We start from the raw sequence: 18,060 nt of genomic DNA, 5'->3' as shown, positions 1-18,060 counted from the left end.
ATGGAGCCAGCGATAGCCGGCAGCCCAGAGCCCGTGGCCTTTAGCACACAGCTGAGCTGGGCTGCAGCTGTATGCTAATATGATCGTATGTGGCCTGTGGGCCACAGGTTGAGAACCACTGCTGTTGTCTTTCCAGCTAGGATGAGGAGTAGCCAAGATGTCCTAATCTATATTCCATGGACTCTATGAGCCACCTTTGACTGCTAGGCTCCTTCTGCAGTGAATCCTAGGCCCAGTCTCTTTTGGCGCACACAGCTGGCTCTCTCTCCTTGCCCACAGAACCTATGGAGCAATAAAATACGAAAACTGGCAAAACCCACAGAACTGCATTCCAACGTCCCCTGCAAACTGCTCGCTATTCAAATCCTCTGGAGATGTGTTTTTCTTTGCTTGGCGACTGATCGGCATTTCACATCATCGTTTCAGGCACACAGATAACAGGACTGGAACTCTGTCTAGTCTCCCCACAGTTCCTGCTGGAATGAACGTACTAAAGCAGGGATGTGTCAGCTCTCTCTGAACCACCATGTACACCAAAGGAACAAGGACCCTCTCCCTAAATCCTTGTCTTCACTACACAGGAGGGTTTTTAACCTGTGGCGACTAAAATGTGCGAACAAGGCAATTTGCACCCGTTAGCAGGTCAGGGTAAACATTGAGGGAGCGCATGGTTCACCTCAACACACTGATGCACGTGAGAACCACGAAGTGCCTAGTACACACTAGGATGTTACCACGTGTTTGCTGCCACATGGATAAAAAAAAACCAAACCAGATCCTTCTCTCTTCCAAGTGTGTGTGTGTGTGTGTACACACCATGCCCACCGCCAGGGGGTTTGACAGACCCCACGCTAACACTCAGTGCTGCTGGCCAAAGGAACTGGCCCTGGCTATGTGCAGTGGGACTCTAGAGCTCTACTCCTTTTGATCTTCAGTCACCTGTCCGGAGTTCAGTAAGGCATTTGATACAGGTCCACCAGGGAAATCATCAGTTAAATTGGAGAAGATGGGGCTTACTCTGAGAATTGAGAGGTGAGCAAGGAACTGGTTAATGGGGAGACTACAAAGAGTCCTACTGAAAGGTGAACTGACAGGGCGCAAAGAGGTTACTAGTGGAGTTCCTCAGGGATCAGTCTTGGGACCAATCTTATTAACATTTCTATTACTGATCTTGGCACAAAAAGCGGGAGTGTGCTAATAAAATCTGTGAATGACACAAAGCTGGGAGGTTTTGCCAATACCAAGGAGGACCCGAATAGCATACAAGATCTGGGCAACCTTGAAAACTGGAGTAATAGAAATGGGATGAAATTTAATAGTGCAAAGTGCAAGGTCACACACTTGGGGACTAAACAACAAGAAGATTTGCTGTAAGCTGGGGATGTATAAGATGGGAGCAGCAGAGGAGGAGAAAGAGCTGGGTGACTATAAGCAGTCAACATGGTATGCCCATGAAAAAGGCTAATGCGGTCCTAGGATTCATCGGGTGAGATATTTCCAGTAGAGACAGGGAAGTGTTAGTACCATTACACAAAGCACTGGTGAGACCTCATCTGGGACACACTGTGCAGTTCTGGTCTCCCATGTTTAAGAAAGATGAATTGAAACTGGAACAGGAGCAGAGAAGGGCTATTAGGATGATTCGAGGAATGGAAAACCTACCTTATGAGAGGATAGTCAAAGAGCTTGGCTTGTTTAGTCTAGCCAAACGATGGCTGAGGATATGATTGCTCTCTATCAATACATCAGAGGAATAAATACCAGGGAGGAAGAGGAGTTAGTTAAATTAAGTGCAAATGTGGCCACAAGAACAAATGGTTGTAAACTGACCATTAACAAGTTTAGGCTTGAAATTAGGCAAAGGTTTCTAACCATCAGAGGAGTAAAATTCTGGAACAGCATCCCAAGAGGAGCAGTGGGGGCAAAAAACCTAACTGGCTTCAAGACTTAGCTTGATAAGTTAATGGAGGGGATGGTACGATGAGACTGCCTACAATTGCATGTAGTTGATCTGCGACTGCTAGCAGCAAATATCTCCTATCGGCCAGAGATGGGACAACTAGAGTGGGAGGGCTCTGAGTTGCTACAGAGTATTCTTTCCCAGCTGTCTAGCTGCTGGATCTTGCCCACATGCTTAGGATCTAACTGATCGCCATATTTTCCCCCAGGTAAGATTGGCAGAGACCCCGGGGTTTTTTCCACCTTCCTCTACAGCATGAGGCACGAGTCACTTGCAGGTTTAAATTAGTGTAAATGGTGGATTCTCTAACTTGAAATCTTTAAACTAAGGGTGGACAAATTTTTTGGCCTGAGAGCCACATCTGGGAATAGAAATTGTGTGGAGGGCCATGAATGCTCACAAAATTGGGGTTGGGGTGCGGGAGAGGGTGAGGGCTCAGGTTGGGGGTACGGGCTCCGAGGTGGGGCCAAAAATGAGGAGTTCAGGGTGCGGGAGGGGGCTCCAGGCTGGGGCAGTGGTGCATGGGGAGTGCGGGCTCCAGCTGGGGGTACGGGCTCTGGATGAGGGGTTTGGGGTGCAGTAGGGTGCTCTGGGCTGGGGCAGGGGCTCAGGCTCCAGGCGATGCTTACCTCAAGTGGCTCCCAGAACCAGCAGCATGTCAATTCTCTGGCTCCTACGCAGAGGCGTGGCCAGGCAGCTCTGCACACTGCCCGGTCCGCAGGCACTGCCCCTGCAGTTCCTGGCCAATGGGAGCTGGGGGCGGGGCAGGCCTTTGGGCAGGGTCAGCATGCAAAGCGGAGCCCCCTGGCTACCCCTATGCGTAGGAGCCAGAGGAGGGCCATGCCGCTGCTTCTGGGAGCCACATGGAGCGACCCCTGACCCTGCTTCCCAGCCGGAGTTTGAAGGCCAGCTTAAAACAGCTGGCAGGCCGGATCCAGCCCACAGACTGTTGTTTGCTCACCCCTGCTTTAAACCATGATTTGAAGACATCAGTAACTCAGCCAGAGGTTAGGGATCTATTACAGGAGCAGGCGTGAGAGATTCTGTGGCCTGTAATGAGCAGGAGGTCAGACTAGATGATCATGATGGTCCCTTCTGGACTTAGAGTCCATGAGTCAGTATGGTGCTGTGGCAACCTCCAGCAGCTCTTTTTAGCTAGGGCTGCCACAGACCCACTTTCCAGGCGTGTTCAGAGTTGCAGTTAGTTACTGTAGGAATGAGGTTCTTGCTCCTTTTTCTAACCTGGGGGCCTGCAGGGTCAGCACAGGTACAGCAGGGCGAGGCGGAATCCAGCTCACGCAGCAAGGGAATTGTGAGCCCAGCTCAAGTGCAGTGTGCCCGAGTCACTGAACAGACCAAGGCATGTCTTCAGGGGCATATGTACTCAGTTAGTAGTGAGCATGCACGAAGGGGAGCAACCCAGCTTGACTCTCAGACCCCAGGGTGGCCAGCACTTACTCCCACCATTTGTCTTATGGAATAAGTGAGACCTGAATTAGGAACCCCAGGAGGCCGCCTCCTTCCCAGGCCCACTTAGAAGACTTGAGCCTCCCTACGCAATCGCAAACTCTCCAATGGGTAGAACTCTGCACGGATACACAAATTGTATCCGTAGATAGATAGATCTATATATCCGCACCCGCAGGTATAAATTGTGTATGTGTGCAGGGCTCTATCAATGGGTCAGGAAAGACATCGCTCCCTCCGTTGCCCGAGCCAGGAGCCGAGACAGGCTCCAAACCCAGCCCTTTTCCTGCTGCTTGGATTTCATGGTAACGCTAAGCAACAGCACAGACACCTCTGCCCAAGCTTCTTCCCTGAGAGTGGCTGTCCCTCAGGTTTTCCTCCAGGCCTTCCTCTGGCCCAGCTTTCCCTGCCCCAAAGACACTCCCCCACCCTCTCTAGCCGGAGGCACCTGACTCAACAGGAGCCACCCATGGCTTTGGCACCCCAGCCGCATGTGACCCCGCAGAAAAGCACGGCGTTCCCACACAGCACTGAGTAGCTGATGCCCAGTTACCATGCATGCAAGGGCCAGCACTTGGGTATAAACACGGAGAAGGGACAGTGTCCTCTACCAGAGCCACGACTGAGCTCCCTTCCCCAGGGCACGCCCTCCCCTTCTTGCAGCCCAGACCATGGAAAGTACGGAATTGGCACAGTTGTCAGGTGCTGGATTAAACATGAAATCAGTCTCACCAGGATGGGGTCGTGTCCCCACTCTGCTCCACAGGGCTCCTCATTACTGTGGTATGCTGTCAGCGCAGGACATGAACCAGCTCAGGATGAGCTCTGCCTTGCCAACATCAGCTGACGTGACCCTGCTCAGCAAAGGCAGGAGGGCTCCCCAGCCTAGCAAGGACTGAGGCAAAGCATGTGATTTTCATTTAGGTCAGAAAACTGGGATTTAATTTGTTTGACCCCTTTTATGCCTCTCTCTCTCAATGGCTTCACGTTAGAGCCTCCTAGGCCTGTAAAAACACAGGAGTTTGTATAGAAGAGAGTTCGAAACCTGTAGCAATTATGAGGGCACAGGAGCCAGGATCCCCTCTGGCTACATCTGCCTGCAGAAAACAGGCTACCCTTGATCACAGACACCGAGCCATAAATAGGAGTTTGCTTCTCTCCCAAACATTTCTAGCTTCTTCAACACAGCCACTGATGGCAAAAGAATGTAAGTGATAAAAGAGAGGAACATTCACATTGTAAAGCTATTGCACAGGAGCTACCTAGCAGCTGTTGAGTAGGATCAGACGTGGCTGCTGTTAACCTAGGCGATCATGTACGGGGCCCCTGGCAAAATGGATCGGGGTGGTTAGGCCTTCTGTATGGAAGTGGTGGAGCACCAACAGTTTGCTGTTGTAATGGATTTACTCACATAGTCTGTGGATTTGCACACTGGCCAGGAAATAACTGTAGTGTATCAAACTTGCACAAAGAGAGTTAGGGGTGTGTGGGGGAGGAAAAGAGAAGGGGGAAGTGGGGAAGGAGCGAAGCCATTCAGCCGCTGCAGTTTTACAACGCTCCCTGCCTGCCAATGCTAGGGCCCTGAAGGAAGAGCTAGCTCTGGGATATTCCAGAAGTGTGTTGCTGTCACAAATAATGCTTCACATTTACACCTGCATCCACAGAACTCGGGGCACTTTACGAACAATGGGCCCTGTAAATATGATTTTCCATGCTGTGTGGATGGGGAAACAGAGGTGCAGATTTGGGGACAGAAGTAGACCTAGTTTCCAGTCCCACACCCTGGCTGCAGGACCATGGTTCTTTGTGATCAGCTGGGGCTAGACTTTACTGCTGTTTCGAATGGTCACTGTGAAGCGGTCACCCCCCCTCCAGGAGCACAGTGCTCTTGCCACGTGTTCTCCTTCTGGACCGGGTTCACTTGGGCGGTTTGGCTCTGTCCCCTAGGTACAGTCAGGGCGGTAAAGTCACTTTAGCCCGTTCGATTCCCTTGTGTGCTCTGGCCTGCGTGAAGCAGTAGGTCAGACCAGATGGTCAGAATGGTCTCTCCTGGCCATTAGGTCTATAACTTACCAGCCCAAACCCTTGAGAAGGAAGAACCCCCAACCATCCCATGTGAAAAGTCTCCTGGTGCAGCACTGGCAATGAGTGGCTAGCTCTGGGACAGGAGCATGGAAAGGGGGACACTGGAGTTAATGGGCTTCTCTCTAATCAGCCAGCAAGAATTTCATTACAACTGAAATCTAGATCCTCCTCCTAGCCCACTGCCATGCTGCTAGCAGGGGTGCACGGCCTGCTGCGATGGGCCCTTTCCAACGGGCTGAGCAATCTGTTCAACAATGTGATGAAGCGGACCCAGGAGTTCCAGCTCAGAGACAGAGAAAGGAAACCCAGCATCCCAGGAACGTGTAAACATGCAGGGCCCGGCCAGAAGATGGGGTGTGAAATAATTAGGGTGCCTTAGCGCACTCACTGAAAAGCTGCTCCACCTTCGGCAGCACACACCACTCCTGCAGTGCGCGTTGTATTCCTATTCCTCCCAGAGCTCTCCTGCTGGGGGTCTCCAGTATGGCACTGTGGTAGCCCCCTGCACTGGGGCCATGCCATGGCAATCCCCAGCAGCCCTTTTTACCTACCCAAAAATTAAGTATTTTGGAGCGTTCATCATGTTTCTCTACATTTCCATGGGGGCGGGGAGGCTGGGAAGAAATTATAGCCAAGTATTTTTTAACTTAATGTTCTTAAACTCCATAAAAGCTCAAAGCCACCACCATGCCACATGGACTGAGCTCCTTCATACTGGGCAAACCTTAGTTCAAGGGTGGGCAAACTATGGCCTGTGGGCCGGATCCGGCCCATCAGGGATTTGGATCCAGCCAGCGGGATTGCCAGCCCTGTCGTGCAGCGGGGCCAAGGCAGGCTCCCTGCCTGCCCTGAGCCACTCACGGAAGCGGCTGGCACCACGTCCCTGTGGCCCCTGGGGGAGGGGAGGGCAGAGGGCTCCGTGTGCTGCCCTCACTTGCAGGCACCGCCCCCCTGCAGCTCCCAGTGGCTGGAACCAGAAAACCGCGGCCAATGGGATCTGCGGGGGAGGTACCCACAGGAGAGGGCGGTGCACGGAGCCCTCTGCCCCTCCACCTCTTCCCAGGGATGTGGTGCCTGCAGCTTCTGGGAGTGACGCGGGGCCAGGGCAGGCAGGGAGCCTGCCTTAGCCCTGCTGCACACCGCTGCCACCCTGGAGCTGCTCAAGGTAAGCGGCGCCGGGCCAGAGCCTGCACTCCTCTTGCACCCCAACCCCCTGCCCTGAGCCCCATCCCGCACACCACACCCGCCCCCCTCCACACACACCCCGCACTCCCTCCTGCACCCCAACCCCCTTCCCCAGCCCTACATTCATGGCCCTGCATGCAATTTCCCCACCCAATTTCCCCTCAGGCCAAAAAGTTTGCCCACCCCTGCCTTAGTTCACCTGCCCCATGCTGTTTTTTGGAGGTGCAACCATCTGGTTTACTTTCTTGGCTGTACACCGTCTCCCCTCTGGGAACTCCACCTGCTCATCAAAGGCTGGTCCATGACCAGCACTGATGTCTTTGCACATAGGACTCAAGCTGGGTGACTAATTCCCACTAGTGAGACAAGGTAGGTGAGGTAATGTGTTCAGTTGAACCACATTTTGCTGGTGAAAGAGACAAGACAAGCTTCTGAGCTGTCTCTTCAGCTGTGAGACGGGTACTCAGTGTCACAGCTACAGACAAGGTCAAACAGATAGTTTGCCCTTCCCCACAACATCCCTGTATTTTGTCTGGTTCTCTGCAACAATCTGCATCTTCCTTAAATCTGATGTACTGATCTCAGAGGATCTAAGAAACAGTGAAGCAGACATTTAGATTCTTGATGACATTTTCTACGAAACCCCTATTATTTTAAGAAGGGCCTATATTTTTGGGTCTAAATTACTCCTGATCAAGCAAGAAAGCCTGAAAGTGACTGAAGTGCATGAACATCACCCACAGAATTATTGCGCAGACTTTTCTGGAGGAGGATGTCCCTGAAAGCACAAGGCAACTGAAAATCCGATCTACAGTCTCCAGAGCTTTTCTCTAGCGCAGTGTCATATACCACTAAAAACCATGAAGGCCAGATCCATTGCCAGACAGACAGATATATAGGTAAGTGACTCAGGGTGGAGGAACCAGATTCCTGGGCAGGCTGAAGCCCCTTTTTCCACAGCTGAGCGGAAATCCCACAGGACTGTGATACACAGGCACCGCTTCACTAGCTCTCTCGCCCAACACCTCCATCTCCCTACTGTGCTCCCACTGGGACACAGGGCACCAGAAAGCCACTAGCATTTTAAGCATGGGATAGTTGAACTCTGCTCAGAGAAGGTGTACAAAATGTCCACGGCCACTGGAGCACTGGGTACACTAGCGCTGCTATCAGTGACTCAAGACCTTTGTAAACTAGATCTCTGAGACACAGACAAGCTGGCACTTCAGATAGAAGGAGCATCAAAGGGACTTTGACTATGTCTACACGTAAACTGCTGCAGAGCGTCAGTCTAGACACTACACCAGAGGTGGGCAAACTACAGCCCGCGGGACCCTCCTGCCCGGCTGGCTAGCCCCTCTCCCACGCAGCCTCAGCTCACTGCGCTGCCGGCCCGACCCAGTGCTCTGTGCTGTGCGATGGCATGGCTGGCTCCAGCCGGGCAGCACAATTGTAGCACCGCCAGCCACCGGTGCTCCAGGCAGCGCGGTAAGGGGGAGGAGGGATTGGATAGAGAGCAAGGGAGTTCGGGGTGGTGGTCAGGGGGCGGGGGGGTGGACAGGGGTCAGGGCAGTCGGAGGGTGGGGAACAGGGGGGTTGAATAGGGGCAGGGGTCCCGGGGGGGCGCAGTCAAGAAGGAGGGGGGTTGGATGGGGCGGCGGGGGGCAGTCAGGGGTTCCTGGGGTGGTCAGGGAGAAGGGGTGGTTGGATGGGACAGGGGTCCGGGGGGGGTGGAGGGGGGCAGTCAGGAATGAGAGGAGGGGTTGGATGGGGTAGGGGGTCCAGGGGGGGATGTCAGGGGACAGGGAACAGTGGGGGTTGGAAAGTTAAGAGTCCCAGGGAGGCCATCAGGGGGTGAGAAATGGGGCAGGGTGGATAGGGGTCAGGGGCCAGGCCACACCTGGCTGTTTGGAGAGGCACAGCCTTCCCTAACTGGCCCTCCATACAATTTTGGAAAACCGATGTGGCCCTCAGGCCAAAAAGTTTGCCCGCCCCTGCACTACACTGATGGGAGGGGTTCTCCCATTGCTGTGGTTAATCCACCTCCCTGAGAGGCGGTAGCCAGATTGATGGAAGCATTCTTCTGTAGACCTAGCGCGGTCTACACCAGGACTTATGTCAGCTTCACTGTTTCTCTCCGAGGTGTGGATTTTTCACATGCAGGAGATGCAGCCCTAAGTCACCGAGGTGATGATTCCATCCTATTGAGAGGGACACGTGGTATCCCTTTGGTAATACCACTGGCTGAGCAGGGGTGCTCACCCTCCATCTCGTCATTGGTCCCCGACAAGATACGACCTCGCACCACACTCCCAGCTAAAGGGAAGGGGAGAGCAGACTGTTCAATTACCCGATACAGGTTTCTGCTGCTGGGGATCAAAGTCCAGGCTCAGTCCCCAGTAACCACCATGATGCAGGTGCCTACAATGAAAGGGACGCTGCTACTTCCATCTGACGCGAAGCAAAGGGGGGCACTAAACTTGCTTACCCCGATTCAGGCTCTCACCGTTTCAAGCCAGTGTAATCTCATTCAATTCGATTTCATCGTCCCCTGGAATGGTGGGAACATGAGGACACAGTAACCCAATGTCAGGCGGCTCTGGATTTTGCTATTTGTTGAGAGTGATCGTCCCATTAATCTGTTTTTAAAGTCACCCCAATAAAATTTGCTAGGAGGTTTCACCAGCAGCAGCAGCGACCATAGGGACTCAGATGTGATACGCTTAGCTAAATAAAGTGCATTACAAAGCCACAACCCTGCTGGCAGGCTGAAGATCCTGGGTGAAACAACAGAATATAAACACGCTCCGTCTTTAACAGCCATGTTCCGACTACAGCTGCAGCCCAGGAGTGCGGGGGAGGGGATGGCGACTAGGACTGGTGTCAAAGGGACAGACCAGTGGATTTTATTACTCTTTACATTCTCTAATTTCTATGGTCACAGACAGGAAGAACGGCCCAGTGGTTAGGACACCAGAGATATGGGTTCAATCTCCTGCTCTGCCACAGACTGCCTGGGTGACCTCAGGCAAGTCATCTGGACTCTCTACCTCCGTGGAACCAGGGGTGGCCCTTCCCCAGCCAACAGGTAACTCAGGAGGAGAAACACTTTACAGAGCGTGAAGCAGTCAGACACTACAATGAGGGGAGCTATAAGCCACAGCTAGATACCAAATGGCAGGCCTAGTCTGGGCGTGATGTGAACGAAGAGGGTACACGATCCTTTCCAGCTACTTTCACGTGATGAATTACAGTAGTCCCAGCCAAAGGTGGCTTCCCAGGGTGCATCGTGCTGTCAGGCTGAGTGTGCCCAGATAGCAGCAAGCTGGTTCTGTAGCAGCACGGTCCAGGAGTACATTGGCATCAGCTGGAAATCTGCTATGCTCAGCAGCCAGTAGGTCTGTTGCGTCACATTCTTAGCACCGACGTGCGCATTCAGCATGTTCTCTTCCCACTCCTCGTGCAGTACTATTTGGGGGCTGGCATTTGGAAAGCACAGTTTTACTATGCACAGGGAGTGGAAGGCTGGGCTGCAGCCTGGCGAGATGACAGGGACAGGGCAGCCTCTGAAGCAACGGATCCATCTCCGGAGCTTCTTGACTGATTACAGAGTTTTATTCCAGTGGCGAGTTTAGTTTTCCTGCAGGTTTCAGAGACCTGCGAGTGCCTCTTTGGTGCGTTGAAGTAAAGCTGGACCACTTCAAACGACAGGAGGCAGGGCTTTGCCATCTGGCCCCAAAACCTTCCAGTCTTGCTGCAGTGCTAGTGAAGAGCTAAGGCAGGTACCCTCAGCCCTGGCAGCTGCATCCCCCCCCTCCCAGCTAATGCTCATGCAGTGCTGGGGGGGGGATTAGCTGCACTGCAGCCTCTTGTAATGGGAAGAAATTTGGCTAGGGAAGCCAAAAATTTAAAAACTGAATGATAAAGTATCAACAGATGGGAAGCCAATGCTTATTTCTACCTCTATCCTGTGGGTCAGTCTGGTGCTTGTGAAGTAAAGAGAGTAAGTGCACTGGATAGACACGCTCCCCCACTCCTGCCCGCAGCTCTCACACCCCTGTGCCAATGCACTTTTGTCCTGACCTGCAGCCCCCTGCTATTCCAGATCTGGGATCCCTGCACCACGCACCAGGGTACAGCACGTTCAGCCTCCATTAGAGCAAACGGAGACAGACATTTAGGAGGGCAGAATAGTTCAGTGTGTTTCCACTGTGCTAATTCCTCTCCTACAAGCCAGTGACACTAAGACACGGCTATCGACGTTATCCTTCTCTAGCACCATTAATCAGAGGATCTCAAAGCACTCTAGACAGGAAATTAACTCTTGACCCTGCCCAGCAGGTATTATTCCCAATTTACACATGGGGAAACTGAGGCACGGAGGGATGAAATGACCTGGCAAGGTCACCTAGTAGGCTAGTGGCACAGCCCCGAATAGAAGCCAGGTAACAGCTGCAGCCCAGGCCCAGCTCTGATGAGGTCAGTGGAGTGCAGCTGTTTATTTCAAGAAATAATTTGGCCGGGGGCCACCGGAGTCACAGCCCCATGCTGAGCCTGGCCTCCCCCACAGCCAGCACAGCAGGAGCATTGATTAGCTAATCCAACAGGTGCCCAGGGTACACGGCAGGAGCTGGAAACGGGGACAGGGCTTGGTTCTGATCTTAACTGCACCACTGTGGCTACGGCAACATTACAAGCTCCCTCCCTGGGAGAGGGATCAACATGTCTCCTCACTTTCCAGCCTGGCTGCCAGTTGCAGCGGGACACAAATGGAGGGGACGTTCTCACAGGCCGGCTGAACTCCTCAGTGAGAGTCAGCGTTGCCGAGTCGAGCCTAGCTCCCAGCAGGCCGGCTGTTAGGCTGGGCAAGGATTCAGCTACAGACACATTAGACAGCACGGCCCAAACTATCAGCACCTATGTTGTGTCTACAACAGCACACTAAACCTGGGTTTGGGGGACTCGGGTTTATGCGCTCAGTGTTTCCAAGCCCATGCTCGAGTGTCCACACTGCACTGTGCTAATGCATCCACGCTGCACTACGTGGCCTTCTGACACAGGGCTGCGGCTTGAGCCACGTCCACACTGCAAAAATGACGGGACTCAGGCTCTGACCCACCTTCTAGCAGGGTCAGACCTGAGACAGACTGATTTGTGTGTGGCTGGAAAGGTGGCTTGGGCTCAAACCCATGCTGGAACCTGGGCTTAGTGTGCAATGAAGATACTCTGGCAGGCTGCCTGCAAGGATACAAGCGGGTTGCCCCTACCTTTGACATAAGAAAGCTAATTAAAGCTGTACGCCTTCTCAGGCCTGACCCGCGTAAGGGCTGCAAGTCCCAGCATGCAACAGCCCACATTGGCCCAAGTCTGCAAGGCTCAAGATAGGGCGCCACATGCTTAGACCCAGAGGCTGCACTGCCTTGTTAAAAGCCAAAGCATTTGCAGGTGCGCCACGCTGAGAGAATTGCTTTGCTGGCAGGACAGGTTCCCGTCTTCCTAGGGAAAGCTAAGGTTGAATGGGATGAGCCCAAGTGACACCAGGAGAAGTGAAATGAAGGGGCTGGCATGTCTTGCAGCTCCCACTTACTTGAAATGCAGATCCTTAAACGTGAAGTGAGTCTCTACAATGCCCGTGGTCTTCACCCTGGTCCTTAGCACATCCTGCTGGGTTGGAATGTAGTCCCCTCTGGCTATCCTCTCCAGGTCATTCAGGTAGCTGCCAAGAGAACACAAAGGAAGCTGAGTCAGCAAGGCAAGCCAAAGGACGTGGCTTGGTGCGGTCTCAGGGCTCTGCTCTCTCAGCTACTGCACAGACCGGGTGCTTTGGGGGAAAACAGGAAAGTGGGCCACATTGCAGCATTGGTTCCAGAGGGACTCAGACCCACCGGTATGGCAGGATGATGGGAGTATAGCTGCCCAGGGAACATTTCCATGTTTGTTAAATAAAGTCCCCTTCACACCTACCTCCAGGCCAGCGAGTAGGGGAAAGAGGCTGGCAGAGATTCCAGCAAGCTGGATCCGTTCCCTAGAGAGAGCATGCAGCCTCAGCCCAAACAAACTGCGGGTGAGGAATCATGTGAGAAAGCGACCCCAGCTGCGCTTCATCCTCCATACGGAGGCATGGCTCATGGAAACTACACAGAATCATAGAAGATTAGGGTTGGAAGAGACCTCAGGGGGTCATCTAGTCCAATCCCCTGCTCAAAGCAGGACTAACACCAACTAAATCATCCCAGCCAGCGCTTTGTCAAGCCAAGCCTTAAAAACTTCTAAGGATGGAGATTCCACCACCTCCTTAGGTAACCCATTCCAGTGCCTCATCACCCTCCTAGTGAAATAGTGTTTTCTAATATCCAACCGAGACCACCCACACTGCAACTTGAGACCATTGCTTCTTGTTCTGTCATCTGCCACCACTGAGAACAGCCGAGCTCCATCCTCTTTGGAACCCCCCTTCAGGTAGTTGAAGGCTGCTATCAAATCCCCCCTTACTCTTTTCTTCTGCAGACTAAACAAGCCCAGTTCCCTCAGCCTCTTCTCGTAAGTCACATGCCCCAGGCCCCGATCATTTTCGTTGCCCTCTGCTGGACTCTCTCCAATTTGTCCACATCCCTTCTGTAGTGGGGGACCCAAAACTGGATGCAATACTCCAGATGTGGCCTCACCAGTGCCGAATAGAGGGAAATAATCACTTCCCTCGATCTGCTGGCAGTGCTCCTACTAATGCAGCCCAACATGCCATTAGCCTTCTTGGCAACAAGGGCACACTGCTGACTCATATCCAGCTTCTCATCCACTGTAATCCCTAGGTCCTTTTCTGAAGAACTGCTGCTTAGCCAGTCAGTCTCCAACCTGTAGCATGTCCCAGCATGCAGTGCAGCAGGCTCCTCAATCAAGGTGGAGCACTGCATGGTGGGATGTGTAGTCCAGGCAGGCTGGGGGCTGAATATGTAGACTGAACTTTGGCTCCTCCTGCATTTTTACTCAGTACTTTCACTAGTGGGAGTCATCTGCACTAGCTAAAGGATTTTGCTCCCCATTGAAACCCGTCAGAGGTCTTCTGAGCTATTGAAATAGTGAGGCTGGTACAGTCAAACCAAGGGCCATGGCTGCATCATTCTGAAAACAAGCCCCATTTGTAAAGGTGGGGGTCTTGTGCACCATTACTGTGTTATGCTGCTCTGCAGCATGTATCTGCCAGCCTTGTGGATTTCCTTGCTCCTGGCTGGGTAGAGTGCAGTCCCTGGGTATAACTGGAGCTTTTCTGGAGGAGTAGATCCTGTCTGGTGCTCAGGGCAGGGCTGTTTTTTCCCCACCCCATTCTGAGCTAATCACAGCTACGGAGCTGCATTGATACGGAGCTGCTCTCAGGAAAAAACGAAGAAAGGAAAGTATTCATCACTATGGCAACAAACCACACAAAGAGCGGAAACAATTGATGGTTGTGCACCATTTATAGTCAAAAACACAAACCCCTCCATCCTGGGAGGAAGAGGGAGGTGCCGACGTAGGGGAGGAGATGGGAAGGCAGTGCTGCAGCCCAGGCAGAAATACCCTGATGGGGCAACTGCCTCCGTTGCCAGCTGGAGATGATCAGCAAACACTCCCTACCCCTTCCGCCCCGGCACAGTTCATAGGGCCCTCGCTGCGTGCAGCACAGCTGCGCGGGGTCCTGTTGGAGGAGTTGGGAGAAGGGCTGACAAGATGCAAAGAGTGGCTTCCCCAAAACACCAAGAGCGTGACGATCCTGTACTGCTCCTGGTGCGATTCAAAGATCCCCCCCGGATTAAGTCCTTAACTAAGCATAATCCCCACCCCACAACAATAGAGATGTGGGGTGCTGAATCCACAGGTCCTGGCATGCCTTGCGTCCAGGCTGCTCAGATCAAGGCATAGCATTCATGCTGGGGCCTACAGCCCACCCAGGCTGCACCTCTGGGGGTACCTACACCACAATAGGAGGTGTGGCTGCAGCATATGTAGACAGACCCACACTAGCTCTGATCTAACTAGAGCAGTGGTTCTCAAACCTTTTTTTTTTTTTTTATTATTATTATTATTAAGTGGACCAGTTGAAAATTGCTGAGGGTCTCGGCCGACCACTTAATGATCTTTCCAAATGTCGTTTGTACCGTTAGCTAACTATTGTAAAGCACTTTGGATAAAAGCACTACATAAAAAAACCTTAAACATTTTTTTGTTCCACAAATAAAAGCACACAACTCATATTTTAATATCCCTAGTCTTACCTTTCTAATGCAATGGATGTGCCCTCGGAGGCTGGGAAGGAGTGGGGGGTCTCTCCCTCTCCTCCCTACTGGGGCTGGGAAGGAGGGGGTGTCTCCCCCATCGCAGCAGCCCCAGACCAGAGGCTGGGAAGGAGAGCCATCTCTCTCCTGCAGCTGCAGCCTTGGAGCTAGGGAAAGTTGCCTCTTTCTCTAACCACCACAGCCCTGCACATACCAAATTCCCCCCACCCCCTCTTCTCACCCCACTACCCCCTCCCACCTACCAATTATTCCCCCCAAGGCCACCACCCCACCTTACACGTGCATCTTCTCCAGGGTCCAGGCACCTAATTAGTGGAGCCACGCCTGCGTAACTCCACTAATTAGGTGGGTGGCCCTTTATTCTCTCGTGTGCACCTTAGACGGAACTATCCACGGACCTCCTGAATGGAGAACGGACCACAGTTTGAGAACCTCTGAGCTAGAGCAAAGCTAGCTCAAGTAACAATAGCAGTGATAGGCAGGGGCCACTCGAGGATGTTTAGGGGTTCTGGGTGGGCGAGGCAAGCCCATACAGCTGAAGCCTCACTGCTATTGTTACTTGTGCTGGCTAGATCAAAGCTAGTGTGAGCAAGTCTACACATGCTGCAATCTCACCACCCAACTGCAGTGCAGACAGACCCTCTGAATTACAGGGAAGGGCAATTCAGTGCTCCACTGGTGACATTTTGGGGATCCCGATCAAGTGTTGGCTGCTAGATTTAGCGTAAGTCACTCTTTTACCAGCAGGACAGTGGGGTGGGAATAGGTATTGTTTCATATTCTCTGTGTATATATAAAGCCTGCTGCAGTTTCCACGATATGCATCTGAAGAAGTGAGCTGTAGCTCACGAAAGCTTATGCTCTAATAAATTGGTTAGTCTCTAAGGTGCCACAAGTCCTCCTTTTCTTTTTGCGAATACAGACTAACACGGCTGTTACTCTGAAACCTGTCTTTAGAGTCCTGATCTTTCCAGCAGAGGGAGCAGTCTGTGACAGAAACCTAGCTCAAGGCTTTCTCCCTCAGCTGAGACCTGTACAATGACTGGTGAAAATGGCCTTAATCCAAGAGATCTCACAGACAGGACAGCAGATTACACCTGGAGATGTAGCCCTGTCGAACGCACGGGAAGCCCTGGTGGTCCCAGAGGCGGTGACAAGGGAGAGGCAAGTATGCTGTCTCAGCTCATCAGACTGGCATCATGGGGTTTTAAAGCAAAGGCTCTGGATGGGTGTGGTGCACAAATCAGAGCCCCCAGCAGGATCAAGCCTGCACATCTGTACTCCAACCTTACGTACTTCTACTGTGACCGCCAGCTCCAGTAGCCTGGCATCAAGTATCTACAGAACTTTCATCTGCCAAGCAAACTTCAGGGCCAGTCCTTTCTCTCTGCTTCAAAGCCGTTGGGGATAAGTCTGAGCTCTGGGTAGCACTGGCAGTTACTGTGGACTCAGTCTAGGAAGCAGTCTACAAAAGCAGTATCCGAGCACAGCAGCACCTTTGAACATTTGACGTTGCAGGCTCAGGAATCCTGCCCAGGACACTGCCTGGGAGGTCAGCGAGAGTTTAAATTGCCCCAGCTCAGTTGCTTAATTCGATTATTACACTCAGGCATCCTTTAAGCAAATTAGAACCATGTTAATCAGGGGATTTGCAGCACCCTAATCTGGTGAGAGCTAAACTTTGAGATGACAGATTCCCCTCCATCACAGAGGACAAAGGGGACTGGGCTGGGGAATGGCAGGTGCAGCGCAGTTATTACATGGGAAAAATCACAGAGTAACACGTATCCCTCAGGAGAGCTCCTCACTTTCCCACTGTGCTAATTAACATCCATTTCCCTTCCAAGGGAGTTTTAAAGGCTGCTCTTCAAGAGCTGGGGAATGGAAGTTGCAGCTTGCGTCACAAGATGGGTTTGTGCCCCCAGCAGAGAGCAGCCTGCAGCAAAGCAGGGACAAGTCCCAAGTTTGGGCCCACACCAAGGAGCACATGAAAGGCCTTGCCTCCTGATCAGCCACAGCATGGCCCAAGGAGATCCTGCCACCTGCAAACATTTGCATGCAGTGCAAGTCTGCCTACATGAGGCTTTCCGGGCACTGCTCCCAAGAGAGCACTGCAGGCAAGTGGGATTTGCATAGGTGAATCTCAGCCAGAGCTCAGGCATGCTGTCCATCCCTCACTCTGCCAGATGCACATGCTCCAGGACATGTCAATACCCGACACATGGGAAAGCTGGCAGGTGCTGGGCACACTCATCTCAGAGAAACCTCAAAATGTCCAAGCCCCAGGTCTGGAGTCTGCTGAAAACCACATTTAAAGCTAGACCTCTAGTAGGGACCGAAGACTGGAATGCTAACCTTCAACACGGGTCCCTACCCTGAGGCTGGCTGGACGATGCAACAGCCACCAGCTCCTTGCGGTGCATCCACCTGGCTTCCACATGAGCTGTTCCACTCCCTGAGCTCCTGGCAGTGAGCACGCCCATGGTCATTGTGAGATAGAGCACCTGCATACGAATGGTAAGGGAGTGGCCTCAGGGCCACCAGGGGAACACACTTAATGTGAGAGGGAGAGCCAAGGGATCAAAGGGGAGCCTGAAATACCAGTGCCAGGCAGGGAGCCAGTGGCTCTGGCCAATGGCTCAGCAGCAAAGACCATAAAGTGATGTTGATTTACACCAGCTGCGCATCTGGCCCCCAGATTTTTTTCTGGTCTTCAGTCCAGTGAGCAGGTGCGCTTGCAGGAAGACACTGGGTGTTCTCTGCACCCTCCTAGCCCCAGAGATCCCCGCAGGAGGGGATGCCGGCCCTGCCCAAAGCCGGAGCTTCACCCACTCCGAGGGCATGGCTCCAGCATGCTCACTCTCTTCTTTAAAAAGAAAGGCCTGACCGCATTATGCAAATGAGCTGGCTGCTCAAAAACAGCCGGAAACTCTTTCAGCCTCACAGTACAAAAACAGGAAGCAAAAGCCAGGGGCTGGGCTGGGCTGCACAAGCTGAACTGCTATTGTGGCCTTTCGTACACCTCCCCCCTTCCCCGCCCTCCTCTCCCACTGGGGACCAGGCTGTCATGAGGATTCCAAGCTCCGCTAGCAC

The 18,060-nt window shown here is 52.7% G+C and overlaps 1 protein-coding gene across 1 annotated transcript in view; it reads right to left on the bottom strand.

Annotated features, from left to right (window-relative positions):
- The window catches only part of GNAI2 (G protein subunit alpha i2), a 195,500-nt gene that overhangs the window by 24,332 nt on the left and 153,108 nt on the right, over positions 1-18,060 (bottom strand). Inside the window, exon 5 of the mRNA XM_073352601.1 lies at positions 12,285-12,413. Coding sequence (XP_073208702.1) covers positions 12,285-12,413 — 129 coding nt within the window. The remainder of the gene's footprint in view (positions 1-12,284; positions 12,414-18,060) is intronic.

The sequence above is a fragment of the Lepidochelys kempii genome, chromosome 7 (genome assembly GCF_965140285.1).
Source record: "Lepidochelys kempii isolate rLepKem1 chromosome 7, rLepKem1.hap1, whole genome shotgun sequence".
In the NCBI taxonomy this organism is placed as follows: domain Eukaryota; kingdom Metazoa; phylum Chordata; order Testudines; family Cheloniidae; genus Lepidochelys; species Lepidochelys kempii.
The sequence above is the reverse complement of the archived record's forward strand: the minus strand, read 5'-3'. Positions and strand labels throughout refer to the sequence as shown.